The 20,904-nt window shown below is 28.9% G+C and overlaps 1 protein-coding gene across 1 annotated transcript in view; it reads left to right on the top strand.

Moving 5' to 3' along the window:
• The window catches only part of LOC111624825 (nuclear pore complex protein Nup98-Nup96-like), a 40,299-nt gene extending 22,090 nt beyond the window's left edge, over positions 1–18,209 (top strand). The window contains exons 13-21 of the mRNA XM_023367778.1: positions 42–262; positions 349–477; positions 3,211–3,581; positions 4,282–4,421; positions 4,504–4,617; positions 6,328–6,450; positions 14,137–14,227; positions 17,686–17,789; positions 17,916–18,209. Of these exons, the coding sequence (XP_023223546.1) occupies positions 42–262; positions 349–477; positions 3,211–3,581; positions 4,282–4,421; positions 4,504–4,617; positions 6,328–6,450; positions 14,137–14,227; positions 17,686–17,789; positions 17,916–17,924 (1,302 nt within the window). The 3' untranslated portion in view covers positions 17,925–18,209. The remainder of the gene's footprint in view (positions 1–41; positions 263–348; positions 478–3,210; positions 3,582–4,281; positions 4,422–4,503; positions 4,618–6,327; positions 6,451–14,136; positions 14,228–17,685; positions 17,790–17,915) is intronic.
• The last annotated feature ends 2,695 nt before the right edge of the window (positions 18,210–20,904 follow it).

Genomic DNA, 20,904 nt, shown 5'->3' with positions numbered 1-20,904 from the left:
ATATCATATGTAATAAATTTAATCTGGAACCATTTTTTCAGGTTTCCCTGTTTGATGATTTAGATGATGGTGAAAGTACATTAGAAACCTTTATTCCTCGACGTAGTGTTAAAAAATTACAATTACAACCAGTATCTCTTGATTTAAATGAAGTCAACTCTAATTCAAAAGAACATAGTGAACTTACTGAACCAATATTAACTCCAGTTGATAAGAATAAATCACCTCTTACTGTTCAGTTATCAAAAGATCCTGTTAATAGGTCAGTAAATGTTTTTTTATTGTGTATTTTAGATGCAGAAATTTTTTATAATTTGCTAATTTCATTTATTATTTATTTTGCAAAAGGTGTAAAGAACAGAATTCAGCAGAAACTTTCAAAGAAAATCCAAACAGTAATCAGAAAGAGACTAAAAGTATTAATGAATATTATATTAATCCTGTTGCAAAACCAGTTGCAGAACATGCTTGTTTCAAGTGAGTCATATTCAATAATAAATTTAATATTTAAAAGTTTTTATAATATGTAATAAAATAGTCAGATGTTTTCTTTAAAGTAAATGTGTGTAGCAGTATTATTTGTAAATATGTAATCTTAATATTCATTCTTCCATATTGCTTTTTGCTATTTGATTTCTGTATGAAAAATGATAAATTTATATGGAAATCTAAAAAATATTATTTCATCTGTTTTTGATGGAAAACGTTTTTATTTTTAAGATATATGATGTAATCATGGGCTACTTTACTTCAAAAGTAAGATTTATCCAATAAAAATTTTTTAAAAAAGAGAAGAAATCATTTCTTCTATTTTTTTCTTTTAAAAATATTTTTGTATATAAAACTGTTAAAAAGGAGTTAGTTTATGCATTGTTTATAAATAATATCAAATATATAGTTTCTACACAGATATATAGCAAATTAAAAAAATAAATCTTTATTGTTAACACATTACAAAGAAGTGAAAGAGAATGAATAGTGACTCTCTGTAATCCTTTACTGTTTTAGTATACTATTTGTTGTATTTTTAATGTAATAAATAGTATTATATTGATACACTACAGTTTGTAGTATTAATATCTATATTTAATATTTTATTTCACATTTAACCCCTAAACTTTTAAATTTTTAGTAATTTTTAGTAAAACCTGTGTATACCAGACTTGCAGGGTACCAAATATTTTTTCCAATCTGGCAGGAGTTTTTTTAACATAGAAAATTGCTCTGTTTTGAAGAATTTTTCCCATTTAGGCTGGTTTCCATTTTATTTGGGTTCCATTTTGGAAAGGTGTGCTGTATCTATATATATTTAGAAGGGCCAGATCAATATTACAAGCGTTCTGACTTAAAAGCTCTTGAACATTTTAATTTTACCAGGATTGGATGTAATAACAGGTTTAGGCATTGCCTCAGTGGCATCTTTCCTAATAAACTCTTCTTAAAGTTACTTTGAATGTTTTATCATAAAAACAAAAATGTGCAAGGCGCAATATGTCGTAAATTGTAAAGGGTTAACAGTAGAAATTTTTATTCCTTTTATTAATTTCATGTACAGTACAATAGAATAGCAGATGCACTGCTTGCCTCATTTTATTATTTTTCGCCAACCAGCACTGCATTTTAGTTATATTAAGCAATAATAATAATAATAATGCATTATTAATTTTATGGTACAATCTGATGGTCTGTCAAGATGGAAAAATATCCATTTATCTTAAAATTCTCAAATGTTTAAAATTTCCTTAAATTTCAAAAAAGAAAGGAAAAAAACAATTCTTGTTTGTAAAATTCCCAATACCTAAAGAGATATGTATAGATTTGGTAACTCTACTCTAAAAAGATTAATGAAATTGGCACTATCAAACAATAAATTGTGGTGGTAATCTTTTTTATTGCAAGAGTACTTTGGAATACAAAAATTTATAATGAATTTATGTATGCTTTATGTTGAATTTTCTATAGAAAAATTCAATATAAAATAGCGATCTAATTAATCCATTAGATTCATTAGAGTATTACAGATTGCATTTCATGTGGTTGATTTAATTTTGAAAGGGTACATATCTAATTAAGTCATTTAAACTGTAAACTGTATGCATAAATATGTATTTAAAAAAATTTTAGATGTGAAATTTTCTGTTAATAATAATAATAATAATAATAATAATCTTTATTTGACATAGAAGGCTTTTGCCTGTTACAAGGGCTTTTTATTTTAGAAAACGCATATTAATATCTCATATAATAATGTCTTAACAGCATTGATATATTCTATTCACTGATCTATAAAATTATATTAATATTTTGTTACAATTATCATTTAATAAATAGTTTAACATAGTTATATAACATATAAATCATGTTAACATTAGCTCTGTCAAAAGTCTTATACATTTCCATCTCACTAGTACAGTTAGCCAGCGGCCCAATCTGGAGCCTTTGTAGTTTATCCTTTTCATTACAGTATTCACATATAATATGAATTTTAGATAAATTTTTGGTACAAATTGGACATTTAGATTGGATGTAGTCTATATATTTGTCATTTATAATTATTCCATTTTTATTTAATCTAATCTGTATAAGAAACTTTTTGATGTTAAAAGCTATATTTGTCAATATATAGTTGTTAAATTTCATTGTTAAAAAGTTAATAAATAATTATTTATTAATTTAAAGAACTTTTTTTATTATAATATTCTTAAGTTTAATTTAAAATCAGATTTTTAAATTTACTTGGTTGTTGATTCGTGTAGTGATACAAAAGAATAATAATAACAAATAATTGTTATTTTATTAACATAAAGTAACATTTAACATAAATAAAAATTGTATATTTTACTTTATTGATATGAATTTTTATTAATCTTTAAGTTATTATTTTCATTATATTTTTAAATATAATTATGGATAAATTATTTTTAAATTCTACATTATTCCTTGTAATCTATTAACTTCTCAGATTTAAGTTACTAACAACTAGATTTAAGAATCCTTAAATTATAATTTTATATTTTGAATGAGAAAAGAATTTTAATGACAGCTTTTTTAGATTCAATTGTATTTTATTTCATATAATATGAACAATATTAAAGATATTTTTTGATAAACTAAAGTATTTTAAGTTTAATATATATTTTTTTGCCAGTGCATTAATTTCTTATTATTATAACTTGTGATGATTATTATTTTTTTCTTTTATACTTTAAGGAATTCAAATGCCTTAGATGATACATTTGCTGAATTACGCACCAAAAGTCAAAATACCAGAAATCCTGATCGTGCTCTAGGATTATCAAATTGTTCAGAAAATGGTGATAGTGAAAAAGAAACTACTAATATATTAAATTCAGATAATGATGAAAGCCACGATATTTATGATTCACAATCCGGTCATCCTGCTGGAATCATTTTAAGAAGAGCTGGCTATTACACTATACCTCCTCTTCAAGAATTGGCCACTTTGGTTGATGAAAATGGTAATTGCATTGTTGAAAACTTTACCATAGGTCGTGAAGGATATGGAAGTGTTTTCTTTCCTGGTGAAACTAATGTTGCTGGCCTTAACTTGGATGAAATTGGTAAGTAATTTCAAACATATTTTTAAACAAAGTAATACTCTAAATAATGTGGAAATTAATTTATCAGTAAAATTTTAATGTGAATAAATACTTTTCAATAAAATTTCTTGTAATCATATGGAATTCTAAATCAAGTTACAAAATTTAGAATTAAGAAAAAGGATTTCGAAATGATAAAAAATATTATTTTTGTAAACAGAAATTTTTGATAACATGATAATGGAAATTATATGTTTTATTGCAATTAATATAATAAGTTTAGTAATCATTAAAACTGCCATTATGTATTAAATTTAATAGTTACATTAATTTTTAATTAAATTGATCTTTTCTTTCAGAATAGTCTAAATTGTTAAATGTAATTATTAAATTTAGTACAAGATGACTACTTAATTGTATATCTTAAGTCAAAATTATTTTATATTTATTACATTAGCCAAGTTTTGGCCTGAAAGTTAATCTGATATTATCTGATTAATCTGATTACTGTTACAATAATATAACATTGATAGAGTAAAAATATTGTTAGATTAATATAAATGTATCTATAATAAAACTGTGCAGATTTATTAAAAATAAAATTTGCTCATAAACATATGTTCAATTGAACTAAGATTTTTATGGCAATTATGGCAAAAATCTGATTTTTTTTTCTTATAGAATAGTAATATTTTTTTGATTATTTATTTTTCTATTCCAGTTCATTTTAGAAGAAAAGAAATAACTATCTATCCTGATGATGATAATAAACCCCCCGTTGGAGAAGGTCTTAATAGACAAGCTCAGATTACTCTTGATTGTGTTTGGCCTGTTGATAAAACTACTCATGAGCCAATTAAAGTATATAAAATTTAAATCTGTATTACATATAATAATTGATTTATTTTAAATAATAGAAGAACATATTTACATTTATTAATAGGATACTGAGAGATTAAAACAAATGGGATATGAAGAAAAAATTGAGAGAGCTACGCTTAAACTGGGAGCTAAATTTATGGAATATCGACCTGAAACTGGATCATGGGTATTTCAAGTAAGTAATTTTGAAATAATATCTTATTTAAATATTTCGAATAGTTAAGTAAATAAAACAAAAAGCCAAATACAGTATGATAATATGGATAGCTATATTGTTTTATGTTTCATTATACAGTCAAACAAATGATGGTACTAAATCAAAGTTTATCATCAGAGATAATTGTCACTAAATTGAGTGTGGTACTATCAAAAATATCTCAGACTAATACAAATTACATATAATAATGAGGTCTAAACACAAGTTTTCAGTTTGAGAGTAATTTGATTCAGTATTAAATGTTGCTTTCAATGCAAAGTAGTGTATTTAGTAATTCATAGATAAAGATGGGCTCTCTACTAGTTATGGGGAAGTCAATCCATGAATACTCAATGATGCTTTACAAGGCTGTAGCACTATTTAGGAGAGCATTATATTGAGGTTTGATTGTACATATTATTTTTTTTTTAATAATAAATATGCATAGTGTTTATTAAATCTTGCAAAATAGGAGAAAGTTAAAATTAGGAAAATTGTATTTATTTCTTCATGATCAGTGAATGAGCAAAAATATCTCTCTCTCAAAAGAAAATAATAATCTATGATTATAGATGTTTTTGGTATCTATCAATTTCTACAAAGTTTTAATGTTTATTTTTTTACAGCAAATGAATAAATAATCATAATGTATAATGGATATATAAGATGAAAACATTAATTTCTTATGAAAAATAATACTAAAAGAGGAAATATAGAAAATCTTTGTCATTTAGAATGTCATAAGCATGCTTAAATTAAGTAGTGCATTATAAATTTGATACTTTGTATGTATGTTAAATTTGTTATATGTGTATAAGGAGTATTCACAATGGAAATTTATTTTTGCTTTTAAAGAGCTGTATTCTATAGAAGTTATGAATCATGAACACACGTTTTGAAAGAACAATTTGCAATTCTTATTTTTGTTGGATCACTTTATTAGTTAACATTATTGTTTTTGAAGAATTCTGTCCACTAGTTTTTGGATCACAAAATGACTCTGACAAATTTCTGTAATTTGTTAATGTTGTTCTGAGGAAGCTTTCCATTAAACTGTTGATTTTGGACAGTTTAATGGAAACATTTTAATGCAGTGTTTCGCAACCAGTGTGCCCTCACTAGGTGAAAGGTATGACATGAACTTTTACATATTCTATTAATTTCAAGTTTTATTTATATATTTTTATCACAGTTGCTGTGTTTCTTATGCTTGTATTTCAAGTATTATGAAATAAGACAATGTTTGTTTATTCTTTATTACAAGCCACACATTTTTTATATATTTTAAGAAATTAAATGTAAAATAAATTTGCTCACGGGTGTTGATGTCTGTTTAATAATAATAGGTTAGTGGCATTACGTAATTCTATTAATAGTATCATATCATATGCTTTTGAGGGGAATAACATTTTGGTTTGCCGTGTTAAGACATGTCAAGTCATGGGTGCGCGGCAAGTAGAAAAAGGTTGCAGAACACTGGTTTAATGGAATGAAAATAAAATTGGTAAATGCAATACTTTTGTAACTTTTAAGAAAGATGCAAAAGCCAATATATTGAGAAGAAGTAAAGATTGTGAATACCCCTATCTATTTAATATGCGTTTATATATAAATATAATCTTATCTTATTAGTTTTATAACAATAAATAAAAATAACAAAAAGAAATATTTTTCTTTTTTTTTTTGAAGGTGAATCATTTTTCAACGTATGGATTAGAAAATTTTATTGATGAAGATTTTATTAAAACAACTCAATGTCCTAAAATTTCTAACCAGATTGGAATTAAAGAATTAAGTTCCTTGTCAAATCAGGTATTTTCAAGAAATTTAAGCGCAAGAAATTTTAATTTGTGTTTACCAAATTCAAAGACTTTCAAGGATTCTCGAACTGTGGTTTCCTGACTGTGAGAAAATAATAAAAGTGTTGCTAAATTCCAAATATTATATAAAATATAAATCAGATCTTGTTTATATTTTGTATCATCCTTAAGGATTTAAACAATCTAAATAATTAATGCTGAACAACTAATTATTTAGATTTTATTAAAATTGACTAACAGTTTTAGCAATTTTTGTATATAAAGACTGTATTGAAAAGAGAAATGTAATAAAATTAATATTGTTATTAATAATTGTGTAGATCTGTCTTATTTTAAAATTATGATTTTACAAAGTTTGAGAATTCTTATTTAAATAGTATGTTATGCTATTAGTTTATAATATAGGTGATTATAGCATGAATGGTAGTTTGGCACACAAGCAGAGCAAGTGGGCCAATTTTCTATGAATGCCATAATCACTAACTATAAACAAATTGCCATATGGTATTTTGTGGTAGACTACATCTATAACACTATACTTATGGAAATCAAAATTATGTATAAACACAGTGTTTGTGTCAACTGTGCCATAAACACTGTGTTTATATATGATTTTGAGTTCCCATAAATATAGTGTTAAAAGTGTAGTCAACCACAAAAATTATTTCAGCTTTATAACTACAGTAGAGCATCATTTATCCGAAAGCATTCCAGTCGGCAAATTTAAATTTTCGCTTGTGCTGTGGCGCTGCAATCTTTGGCTATATCTTGGGCTACTCCAATATGTTTTTGTTGGTGTGTGTGATTTAGCTGGCAGCACTGACACTTTTGTTTGGTGTTTTTCTGAGGACTGTGTGTCGTGCTGAATTGAACGTTTTTGATACTAGATCATCTTCTAAAGTATATATTTTTTTGTTTTTATNTTTGGATATTGCCGACGACCCCTCTCATCCTTCGCCACTCGACCTGAGTAACCGATCCCCACCTCACGGGATCAAAAGAACAAAAAACACCATCCAGTGACAGAGTGGGCGATTTTCCACCAAACCATTGCCGAGAAAAGAGATACGACCTTGTCCTATCTCAGACTACCCACAAAGGATTTGGCGACAGTCTCCTCTCTATCGACATCAGCTTTTCGAGTATCATTTCAACCTCCACCAAAGCTTATCTATGCTTGTCGACATACACCAGCAATTGTTCAAATGTATAATAATATAACCCAGTGTTTTTCAACCTGTGGGTCGTGACCCCCTTGGGGGTCGCGAAGCCTTACACAGGGGGTCGTGGGTAAAAGAAAAAGACAAGTGTTTGTAGGTCCTACACTACATTAAAAAACTACAATTTCAGCAAGAATTACAGCCCTCCCCAGAAAATGATAGCGGAAAATGTGTTGAGCTGATCTGCAAAAAGAAATAAAAAGTAGAAACGTAGAAGCTGAAAATTCTGATCCTAAAAAGAAAAAAAAAAGGTCAACATCTTCTTGTGCCGAATGTTATAATTAAAGGAAGTTTCATACTTTATGTGTGTTAAGTTATTGTCGATTCTTCTGAAATTTTCACTTTAATCAACAATAATTTGTCTCAACAGAGAGAAAATTAAATACATAGTTTTTAAAATCACTGATATAGTTTTAATATGGCCCTAGGGGGGTCGCCAGAATTTTTTAACTTGTAAAGGGGTCGTGTATTCAAGAAGGTTGAAAAACACTGCATTAGGACATTATATTTTTGTAATTGAGAAATCAGTATTTTAATTTTCATTAAACAGTGCATTCTAACAAAATTTGAGATTTGTTTTTAAATGCTAGTAATTTCCTTCAATTTAACTAATTTAACAAATTTTGCACTAGTTCAAAAGTATTATAGATTAACACTGAGGACCAAATTTGCAGTAATTTTCCATAAAAAAGAAACAGAATTATGATCCAATGTTTTCCTATGGAGAGTTATCTTAAATCTGGGAAAAATAATATACTGTAAATAGTAGTTTTAATAGAAGTCTATAGTTTTGAAAATGTTTAAGTCTAGTAGGTTTCTAATAGGAATAATACTGTTTCTAAATTTTAGAATCAACAAAATTTTTCATGCATTGGATTCACAAGACAGTTTATTTTAGGAGTGAATAATTATATTATCCTTTTCAATATGCATATTTAGATTGAAATTTTGGACAGTATTATCAGTATTTATTGCATGAGACAAATTATATGTTTTAAAAAGTCTGATTGGAAGAAATGTAGTCAAACATTTGATAAAGGTTCAATAAATATGAAAAATATTAGTTTGTTCCATATAAATATTGTATGTTAATAAATAAAAATTAATATTACAACATGTCAAACATTTTCTCTTCTATATAATATCATATAGTTAAACCTCTAAATCTCGAATTTGAAGGAACCAAAAACTGGCCAGTTTAAGTTATGGTGCGAATTCTACATATGGAGTGTATGAAAAATAGAAACATTTTTATTTGCGCACAAAGTACAAAGCAGTAGAATAGGGATGCAATTCTGTGATTTATCGAAGTCCATGATATTTATTTGAATCATTATTAGAACACTATATATGAAGCTGTAGTGATGGTATAAATAAAAATTGTGAATTTAGGTATATCACAAAATTCTCTATGCAACATGGAATTTATCCAAAAGTCAAATTTTGCATAATACATTATATAAATTATTTACAGGAACATGTATGAGGTTAACATAGATTTTTATTACTGTGAAAGATTTTGTGAGTTCATAAAGTGCCAAAGACAAAATTCAAGATGGCTACTGTAAATGAAGAACTATTCCAAATAGAAATATGAATTTTGAGAAAATCTGTATTATGCAAGGGAAATTAAAAAACAAAACACAAACTTTTGCAACTATGGTGTCCCTACTCTGCATACTGTAATCAGAAAAAAAAACAGCCAGCATGAATCCACTAGGAAGAGATTATACCTTTTAAACTATTTGATGATGATACAGGAAAGCTAGATTTAGCAAAATTATGCTAAATTGGAACTCAGATGTTATTGGCTTTCTTTATTCAGCTGTATTAAAGCTACTTTACCAAATAATGTGCCAAAAGGATTCATGGAATTTAATAAACTTAGATTGGTCAGTTTCTGCTGAATTTGACTAGTTTGACTTAAGAAGGGACAATATTGACATTTCAATTTTTATCCTTTACTGTTAAAGATTCTTTGCACATTTTATAAATCTTAAAATGGTTTTCTTCCATTATCTTTGTACTTGGGAGAGATGGGAAAAAATATATATTATCACAGAACTGCTGTGCAATGTAAAAATTCCTTTTTTGAATGATTGAATTTATTTTATTGTAAACATTGCAAAGGAATAATATGGCATAGGCTATGCATATACTCTTGTAATGCTGGAAAGTTTTCTTTTGTTTCTACATAAATATGCCCATATATTTTTTCCTTTGTAAGGAAATTAGGTTGGTTGGATTCTGAAACTGAGCCAATAAAATATTGCACATAAGTGAACAATAATATTAAATGCAATACAACTGATCTTATTAAAAAATGAAGATAAGCATTGACAAATACATGAAAATTATTTTATTTTTAACAAATGATTTTAAATTTGTTTAAGTATTATAAAAGCTACTGAAATGTTTTCTTGCTGTGAGAAAGTCATTTCTTACAATTTTCAACACAGGTATTCCTTGATTAATGCACTTAGTTAATCCCACAATGCTACCAAATATGTCAAAATTGTGTTAATCAAATACAGTGTCTACATTAAACTTAGACAGCTGGTAAATCCTTGTTAATTAAAAATTCTACTGCATGTATAAAGGAATTGCCACAATTAATTTCACTATAAAAATATTAACTTGTACTGGAATTAGAAAGAATTAAGCAAAATTATCACCTTTTTAAATATTCCAGCAAATAATTTAATATCATAAAAACGTTTTTACGATATTAAATTATTTGCTGGAATATTTAAAAAGGTGATAATTTTGCTTAATTAATTTCACTCATTAAACAAGAGATATCTCAGTATAGTGCAGATCATCTGGCCAGTGACCATCTTTGCAGAAATAGATCAGCATTTTAACCAATTTTAATATTTATTGATACAAAAATAAGATATTTTGATTTATTCTATTTACAAAAATTTGTTATGTAGAATAAATATCACAATTTAATCTTTGTTAAATAGAGATATTTTTAAAATTTGCTGAAAGAGAAATTTGTAATATGTAGTGTATTATGTATATGTATATATATGTATGTATATATATGAGTCAAAGATTTATTGTTACAGTTTACAAAGAACACTGATTTTTCTCTTCTGTTAAATTTTTGACCACATTGCTTCGTAGGTCACAAATATTATATATACAATTTTTTCATATATTGGTTATCTTGACCATTAAATCAGACTTATTACATTTTCAGCAAATTTTATCAACCCTTTATTTACCCAATATGCATTTTGATCTATTTAGCTTTTTTAAATTGGTTTTTAAATAATATAATTGCAATCCTAAAAACAACACATGATAATTACACATGAACACTTTCATTAACTTAACTGTTAAATAGTTAAGATTTTAACTGTAGTTAAGTTTAAAATACAATTATAATATATAATTAGATTACTTAAATAATCATATTTCATAAACATATAGTTCTTGTATTTCTTATGGTTCATTTACAGTATTTGTTTTTTTTCTTTATTTGTTAAATTTTCCTCTTTTTGTTTACTTATCCATATCCTTTTTATGATCAAGATATCCATTTATATGAAAAAATTATTAACATAGGCAAGAAGCATAATAGTAGATTATGTATACGATTTTAGAATTATTTCATTATAATTAATACTAAATAATTTTCCTAAGATATCTAAATAAAAATGTAATGTGAGACCACATCATATAACAGAAAATCAGTAACTAGCTGACTTACTGTCATTTTATGAGTGATATAAAAAATCTAAAGTAACAGTCATCTTAAAATTCATTTTTAAATTGTGTCATAATATTTAGAAACAAAACACCGAGCAAAAAATTTAACTCTTACATTTTTATAAACTTGTACTTAGTCTGACCAATCCAGGAAGGCCGTCTCCTTAGGCATAAACTAGTTTACTGACCATCAGCAGCGGTAAAGGTGCATCATGTGACTGGCCATCATAGTTTATTGCATCTACCTCTAAGGTATGTCAGCCAGATGCTAGCTGACTCATGCTATATCTCACCCCAGCAAATGATTAGTAAAGTAGTCCAACACCTAAGGGGAGTGCCTTCCTGGGTTGGTCAGACTGTAATCATCATTATTTATTCATATTTCATCATTAAAATTATAAATTAAAGCAAACAATAAACAAACGTACTGGGAACCTGTTACCGGTGTGCTTCTTGGAAAAAGCAGAGCGTTACGAACATTTTCGAACTTGAACTTACGATAATTTACAACCGGCAGAGGGGCGCATGCCTGAATGACATCATCAATGCACGTGATAGAACTCTGAATAGTATTCCAATTTGACTTGAATTTGAATTGCATTCGCTTAACAGTCGTCAGTTACCTGAAGAAGAACTTTCAAGTTCGAAAACATTCACAACGCTCTGTTTTTTCCGAGAAGCACACTGGCAACAGGTTCCTGGTATGTTTGTTTATTGTTTACTTTAACCTGGTGTAGTATAATTCCGATTTTATAAATTAAAGCAATTAAAAAGTGATGTGAATAATTGAGAAAGTGTGTTTATTTTTCATACAACAAACTTTTTTATCTATTTACATTGCATTTAAAATTATATTTCATAAAAATTTGGTTTTGTTTTTCTTATTTTGATAAACAAAATTGTGTCATAAAATGCCAAGTTCACAAATAAAAACTTTTATTTCGCTGAAGACATTTTTGATATAAAAAATAATTTTATAATGTAAACATTATTAACTGTATGTTTAATGATATAAAATTTTTTAAAAAGCAGATTATTAATGAATACACACATGTCCAAACTTAAGGATGAATTCAGTTGCTAGTAGTGATAGCTAAAAAAGTTGACAAGCCAGTCAATGATTTTTTCTTCCTGCCGCAACATTGAGTGCTGCATTATAGTTCAAAGTAGACATAGCACACACTAACAAGTCTCTCTGGCTATTGGTAAGCACTACCATTCATTGTCCACTTATATCCAGCTTCTGTATGTATCCTTTTCACCAAAGATTAACTTTTATTGCTACAAGTTGTGTATTATCCTGTGTTAGATGTCGAGTAATACAGTTCTTGCCATGTTTATCTGCATTCATTTACATTTCTCTCTATTCATGTACAAATGTTATCTGTCTTTAAGGTTTTGGATATGTGTGTATATTTTTATATATTTGGATATTTGTGTATATATGATACAATTTTTTTAAATTAAAATTATTAAAATATCTTGAAAAACAGATATAATTTTGTTGAAAAACTCCCGACATTAACATCTGTATATAAATTCATGTTGAAATACAGTGTGTTTCAAGATAAAATTGGAAATTTTAAAACAAGTCTGAGGATTTATTTTTGAAAAATAAGAAAAAAAAAGCCTTATTGGCATATTGATTTTACTTAGTTCCAAAAAATGAAAAACTGATTAAAATCTCTGACTGGACTGGAAGACTTTATATAGAAATTATTAATCTCAATATTTATTTTTATCAATTGTAGTTTATCTCAGAATAAGAATGGAATCAATGTTTATTAAGTTTCGTGTGTAAAGCTTTGTGTTCAGTATAAAGTATAACAACATATATGGAATGTATACTAGAAAATTATAACAGTTTAAACATATCTTCTAATCTATTTGAGATTACAAAAAAAATCATTACATCATCATATAATGTGTAATTTAAATTTTTGAGGTTTATATTCTCTTCTATTTAAAATTTTCAATCCTTTTTGCCCTATGGGTTCTAAGAGGGCCCCTTTTTCGTAACCATTGTGGGTTTGGCCAGGTATGTGGGACTGACCACCCACAGCTGCTCATCCAGATTCAATTCCAGAGAATTCTGTTCTTTGTAAATTTTGTTATTTAGCTATGGCATTAGGGTGATACAAATTCAAGTTCATCACCTTGGCTCCATTTTTACTCTAGAAAATACTATAATAGTTTTAATTTTCTGAATAATGAAACATGCAATTTTAATGAAGTCAACTAACTTGAAAATGATTCTTTTTATACTTACTAGCTTACAAGTAGCATATATTCATTCCTGAACATTGAAAGTTTTTTAGGATTTACAATGCTTTATTCTTTTAAACTGGACAAGATTATTATTAGAATCAAAAATTTATGCTGTTCAAAGATTTTTATTTGTTTAAAAATAGTCTGGATAGTCATATGGTAGCCATGATATATACTATAATGCTACAGTGGGAATCTAGATTTGAATTTCATCCAGTTCTTAAAAAAATGTAGCACATGTCATTCCCCATCCCTCATTCACATTAGTTCACTCAATTTAGAATTGGAACACATATAATGAATGCAAATGTGGTTAATCATATAGAGTTTGAGCTCTACAGTCTTGCATTTACTAATCAATCAGTCTTTAACAATTTCAGTATGTTTAAATTGTTGTATTTGTTTTAAAAAAGTGAATAATAAATATAATTATTTATTGTTTTTATATTCATTTATCAATTCATTCACAGATGATCAAAATGAAGATATTAAGGAAAGAAGTAATCAATAATGAAATGAAAAAAATTATTGGACAAACAGTTTCAAGAATATTAATTGAAGGTATTTTTTAAAATAATTATGAGAATTTTTTTACTTTTCTTGCTTTTATATATAATAAGATTTATATGATGATCAGTCAAAAAATGGCCCCACAAAATTTTTGCATTTTTGGACTCAGGACTTTCAAACATTGAGAAATGCAAAAATTTTGGAGTTTTTCTGTATGTGTGGATGTTAGTGTGTGTGTGGGAGAACACAATTTTGTTCATCCATATTGAAGCTTAATAACTCCTATGTCTTTTGTCGAAAATTTCTGAAATTTTACAGGGAGATTTGTGTATTAGAAAGAGTAATGCTATTAAATTTCGGTGGTGAAAGGTTGAGAGGGTGGGGAGATAAGAGGTTGTATGTCATATCTTGATGGGATTGGACTTAATGAAATTTTTATTCATTATTAGCATTCACAGTTTTTTTTATAAAACTCATCTTCACCTCAAAATTAAGACTGTTGCCATTTTAAAGTAATCAAAAACATAAGAAGTTTTTGTAAAATAAAATAGCATAACAGATGGCGTCGCCACAATTTTAAATGTTTTTGCTGAGAAAGTCATGCAATTCATTGCTGGTTTATATTAATTTTAATTAGATATCATATATCAAAAGAGCAAGCTAATAAACAATAAACCTTAATTCTTTCTGATATACATTAACAGTTTGTAAAAAGATTTTTCATATTTATCAACTAAAATTTTAATATTAAATATTGATGGCCAGATAGGCCAGATGACTAGAGGATTTGATCCTGGGATCCCAACCACTTTTCAGTCCCGAAATTTTTGGGATTAAGTTTTCCTGATCCTGAGATTTTCGGGATTGACATCATTTTAAAAAAGTTGCAAAATAGACTGCATGAAGCAAAATGTTCAGTGCTAGTGCTCTTAACAGAATTGCTTGCCTATCATTTTAATATAAAATACAAAAAGTTTTATACCAAGCAAGCAGCACTAATTAACCTAGCAGGCTTGCAATGCTTGCTTGGAATAAAACTTCTTGTATTTTGAACTGAAATGATAAGCAAGCAGTTCTCACTGATAATATACATCATTTTTTGTATTTTTGAATTTACACAGGCACCAATCGATTTTCTGGTGCAGTCGAGGGCACTGCTCAGTGCATTTTACCTGATAATGTGCCAGCAATCTCGTTTTGCCAGGGTGGGTAATATATCCCTGATGCCTCTCTCTCTTAGGGGGGTCGACCTTAGGTGAAAAGGTTATGGCCCCACCTTGCCTGTGATCTGTCAGGATGATGCAAGAAAGCCTTTTTACATATGGGAGTAGTGGTTTGCTGGATGCTGAGAGACTCACACAGAGACTGAATTTACAAAATTAACGCGTTTAATTTAATTTACAAAATTGTTAAGAAAGAAATGAACCTGTATGAGTCTTCAAATTCTACTCGGAGCTATAATCTAGAGCGGGCTTATAAGTATTTACTAATGATTCCTCCAACTTCCATCAAATCTGAACATGCTTTCTCAGCAGCTGCATATATGTGCAACAAATTGAGAAGCAGACTTGGTGATGAAACACTGGATGTGTTGTTATTTCTCAGATCATATTTTCGCAATTCAAATTAGAATGTTCCTATTAGATTAGTTTTCTTTATATGTAAGAAAAATGTGACTGATTAATATTATTTTTAAATACTTTTTGCTAAGAAACTTACTATACTACCTACTTACTAGGTTGTTACATGAAAGTCATCTATTTAGTCAATGTTAAGAGAGATTTTTGTTAATTTTCAACATTTATTTGCATAGTTTGTTACATAAAGGTTTTTTCAATTTATGTAAGTTTAAAGAGATCTCAGTGATGCTTGAAAAAGAATAACTTTAACATGAAGACTGAGCAATTTTAAGTTTGGTTAATCTGACTGTAAGTCTGATCAGCTAGAGTGATTAGATTAGCTAGGTGTATACTGTAAAATATGTTGATTTTTGTCTAAATTTTGATTTGTTGATTAAAGAGCTGATTTCTGTAAGATTTTCTTATTTTTAGTTTTTATTAACCCTCAATACCGAAATAATCCTAGGATCCCAGGATTGACTAAGTATAATCCCAAAATCCCAGGATTAAAAATAAGGGCCAGGATTGAATTCCCTACCTGGGACCCATTGAAAATCTATTCTAATGTTGTTGTCTAAGTGTCTGAGAATGTAGTGTATGAGATTGACGAGTTTTAAGTGGTTATCAGACTTTGCAGTCCTGGGTAAAGCTATCCTACTGTCAGAATAAATGTAAGTAGTGATAGTGTAAATGATAGTGTAAGTAGTGTCTTTTGTCCTTCCTACACCTAATTGTGAATTAAGCTCATATAAATAGCTAAAGTTTCCACCTGTGCTATTGAGCAATGTGTACCTAGACAGAAGCAAGCATTGTGAAGCTCGTGGCCTAAGTTGAAGTAAACTACAAAAGCATCACCCACATCATCACCCATCTTAGAACAGTCATAGGAAAAATCCCAAACATGGGATGATCACCTGGATCTTCGAAGTAAACGTCACGGACAAACTGATGGGAGGAGTGGTAATCGTAAGTCAGGAGGGTATTTTTGTCGATGCTGAATTTTTTGATATCATTGATCAAAGTCAAACTGGGGGGAATCTTACCTACTCTAATCATTTTGTTGACATCCAAGTCACTATAATCTTGCCAGGATAAGGTGACAAGATTTTCCTGCCAAATAATGCATTTAATTTCTAAGTCGATAGGGGTCAATCCTGACATTACCAAAAGGGGACTAGTGGGTGCAGTCCTATAAGCCTTACAAATGCAAAGAGCAGCAATTGAGATATATATATTATATATATAAGGACCTCAATTATCGAAGCACTTATTAATTGAGGTTCTGCATTATCTGAGGTGAACCTGTAAGTAAATACATTATGTTTCTTACACTATATTCATTCAAGAAAGTTTAAAACAATATTAAACAAAAATACATATTAAAAAATGATTTGTTTCTGTTGCCTTTTATCATTTAAATTCAATGCAAGATGATTCACTTGTATTAAAATGTAAATACAACAATGCAGATTTTTAATTTTTAAAACTATTGTATATGTATTAGCCATATAATAAATGATATATAAGAACAATATTTTTAAAATGATTAAATTCACTAAGGCATAACAGTGATGTCATATACATCTCTTAAACTTGTAACTTTTTAATTTAAAATGACTGAGACCATCTGTTTTATCTCAGTTTTTGGTTATCCAAGGTAGCATCAGTCCACATTATATTGGATAATTGGGGTTCTATTGCATAAAGATAAGAATAACTAATATAAAAACTCTTTTCACTCTTTAAGTTAATGATAATAAATTTTGTACTAATTATAAGCCATATCATAATCCTGAACCATATTTTTTCAAATTCAATGTTTTCATAAATGAATATGATTTATATTCTAGCTGGTTTAAGGATGTAAAATTATGTATTAATTTTTTTTAGAATTGTACCATGACAAACAAATACAAGTATCAGGAGAGAAGTTTTGCACGTTGTTGATACAAATATCACAAAAGATTATGGAGGAAATTGAAAATAAAGCTTATGTAAGGATTTTTTTGAATTCTACATATGGAGTGTATGAAAAATAGAAACATTTTTATTTGCGCACAAAGTACAAAGCAGTAGAATAGGGATGCAATTCTGTGATTTATCGANTTAAATACTTTTAGATTATTTAAAAAAAAAGAAAAAAAAACAAGTAAAATGGTAAGTATCTATTTGGGACAAGACTATATCTCGGAGTCTCACTACTAAGCAGGATGATTTTGATGCTGATGGCAAGTCTTCATTCTCCAATCATCTTTGGTATCTCTGGTTTTAAGCAAATCGTTCAAACTTTGCTGGCCACGGACACAACCATGAGGTTGTCCACGATATATTTTCAGTGAAATTAACCTATTCAATGTTGAAATTTCTGTCCACTGTGTGTTGTCCTGGGTTGAATTTTTGTCTATGCCTAACGAAAATTTCCCGTTTTTGAAAAAAATAATTGTGGCTATTGTATTGTCTGAAATTATTTTTTTATTTTGCACAAACAAAAGAAATGTATTAATAAATGTAAAAACAAAAAAATATTATATTTTGGAAATTAGTTTTAATATGAAATTATAACAACTAGTGCCATCTAGTTTCAAAAACTTGCAATGTTTGCATTTCCAACTTTGCAATGAGCAATGCATGCACAAATCTTGCACTAGTGCCTGTTTGTAGAAAGAGTGTCGTCATTTTGTATTTTATTTCTATAATAAGGCCATCAGAACCAGCCATAGCCTAAGGTCCATAGCCAGAAACAGTTGGGGCCTCAACAGCATAAACAGCAAACTCATCTACAAATATGGTATTGAACCCATCTTTGCTATTGCTGTGAGGTATGGGGGTATGCAGTAAATAAGATTCACAACCGAAGGAAACTGGTCTCGGCTCAGCAGGAAGCGGCAATCGTGATCACTGAGTCCTGTAGCACTGTTCCCACGGATGCTCTCCTAGTGATTGCTGGTTGATCCCAGTCAACATAGTGATCATCCAAAAATATGTAATGAACCTCATAGTGGGCAAGCTTTTCTCCAACAACAGCCCTGATACCATTCACAAGATGATCAAATATCACAATCTTCCAGACACAATACATCCCCTGATCAATGAGATTGCAAATTGTGGCCTTGACATTAAGAAGGACCATACCTCCATCCACCCAGCAAACAGCATAACCTCCAACTTTGTCCAACTTCCACCCCAGTCCTTGAGGGGACTCAATTTTTACACAGATGGCTCCAAGGCTCCAGGTGCTGTCGGTGTAGCTGTACACCTGGTGAACCCCAAGGGAAACTCTTTTGGAATGCCGCTTACAAACTGTATGAGGGTTGCTCAGTGAATCAGGTGGAGTCTTTAGCAATATGGAAGACACTCCGATATATCCACGACAATATCCAGCAGTTCACTGGGAAAAGGATCAACATAATAAGTGACAACAAAACAGCCCTGCATCAGATAAATAAACTGTAAACTCCTCATCGTAAGTAATTGTCTGGACACATTAAGAGCCCTTGCCGGTGTGACTCACATTACTTTTTACTGGGTCAGGGATCACTCTGGCAATATTGGAAATGAAACAGTGGACAATCTGGCAAAGAAGGCTCATAAAGTAGCTTCCAAGTACTCCTACACCTCTGTTCCCATCTCCTTCCTCAGAAAGGAACTCACTGCCATCACTATGTCAAGGTGACAAAATGATTGGGACAGTAGCCACACTGGACGGAATACCCACAACTTCCTCCCAGACGTCAACTGTAGGTCCTGCCTCACTTTCCTGAGTATGACTCATTCTACAATGCAGATTCTCAGAGCCCATGGCAATTTTAAGTGCTACCTACATCGCTTCCTAAAAAAGGGAAATGGACTTTGTGACTGTCTAGTAAGGGAGAGGGATGACCCTTTCCACCTCATGTTTACTTGTACCAAGTTTGACCAGCATTGTTAACAACTCTTCAGCACCCATCCCATGCCTTCAATTGTAATGTAAGACCAACCACGACACCAATTATCATTCAGGTGTATCACCTAATTGTCATTATGTACAGACATTATAAATTGCAATTATGTAATTCTATGCTTTAATAAATGAATCCCAGCAGGTGCCCTTCCTCCTCTTCCCCCTTCTATTACTATTCCCTAATCCCCCTCTTCTCCTTATCCCACCTTCTGACCCCTTCTTCCCTCCTTTCTCCTTCTAAGACTACACCTCCGAGTAAGGCCTCACCACCTTTTATCAACTGTATTTTATTTTGACTCAGTTCTTGGTCCCCTGAGTACCTGCAAGTCTGGTTTTTTATGCTTGCATGATTTGGGCCCCTAAACACTCTGTGCCAAATTGCAACTCCTGACATGTACTCCTTCATACCTCTAAGCTGGTAAGCCGTGATGACACTGTGATTTTATAAATAAGATATAGTATTATCAATTATTAATTAAATTAGATCACTAAAATTTAATTAAATAATTACTGAATTCAAATAAAAGGTATTTTTTAAGTAAAATATTTAATTGTATGATATAAATTTAAGCATATATGTTTGTTTTATTCAGTAAATTGCAATGTAGTATAAACCAGTAGTTCTGAACCTTTTTTTCACTCATGTACCATCTGATCCTTCTTGTGTACCACTGATTGAGAACTGCTAGTATAAACTGTATTCTAATGATTAATATATATTTACTTAAATGAATAAATATATAGAATTCTGTTAAACAGTTTAATATCTTTTTTTTTGTTTGCAAACAACCTAAAAATAATAATTGCCTTATACAGACCACTATAAATAAGAAATTATAAAAATATTTGTTTTTCTCAAATATTCATTGAAATAAATTATTTAAATACAAATGCAAATTCTATTTTTGATTACAGTTTATTTTCACTAATTTATTGATGTTCATTATTATTATTAATTTTAATTTGAATCAATGCTACACATGATAATTTAAGGTTAGAACATTAACCATAAGTTNCACTCTAAAACTTGAGGCAAATCCTGCATAAAACAGAATCTATTAATATAAAATGTGAATGGAATTATGTATTTATTCAATTATATGAGCACTATAATAGTGGGACAATAAGCATAATATTAATTCAGAATGATGTATATTACATACTTCTGT

This window comes from Centruroides sculpturatus, unplaced genomic scaffold, assembly GCF_000671375.1.
Source record: "Centruroides sculpturatus isolate CEXI.00-Female unplaced genomic scaffold, Cexi_2.0 scaffold394, whole genome shotgun sequence".
Lineage (NCBI taxonomy): Eukaryota > Metazoa > Arthropoda > Arachnida > Scorpiones > Buthidae > Centruroides > Centruroides sculpturatus.
Note: the sequence above shows the minus strand (reverse complement) of the source record. Positions and strands in the feature narration are given on the sequence as shown.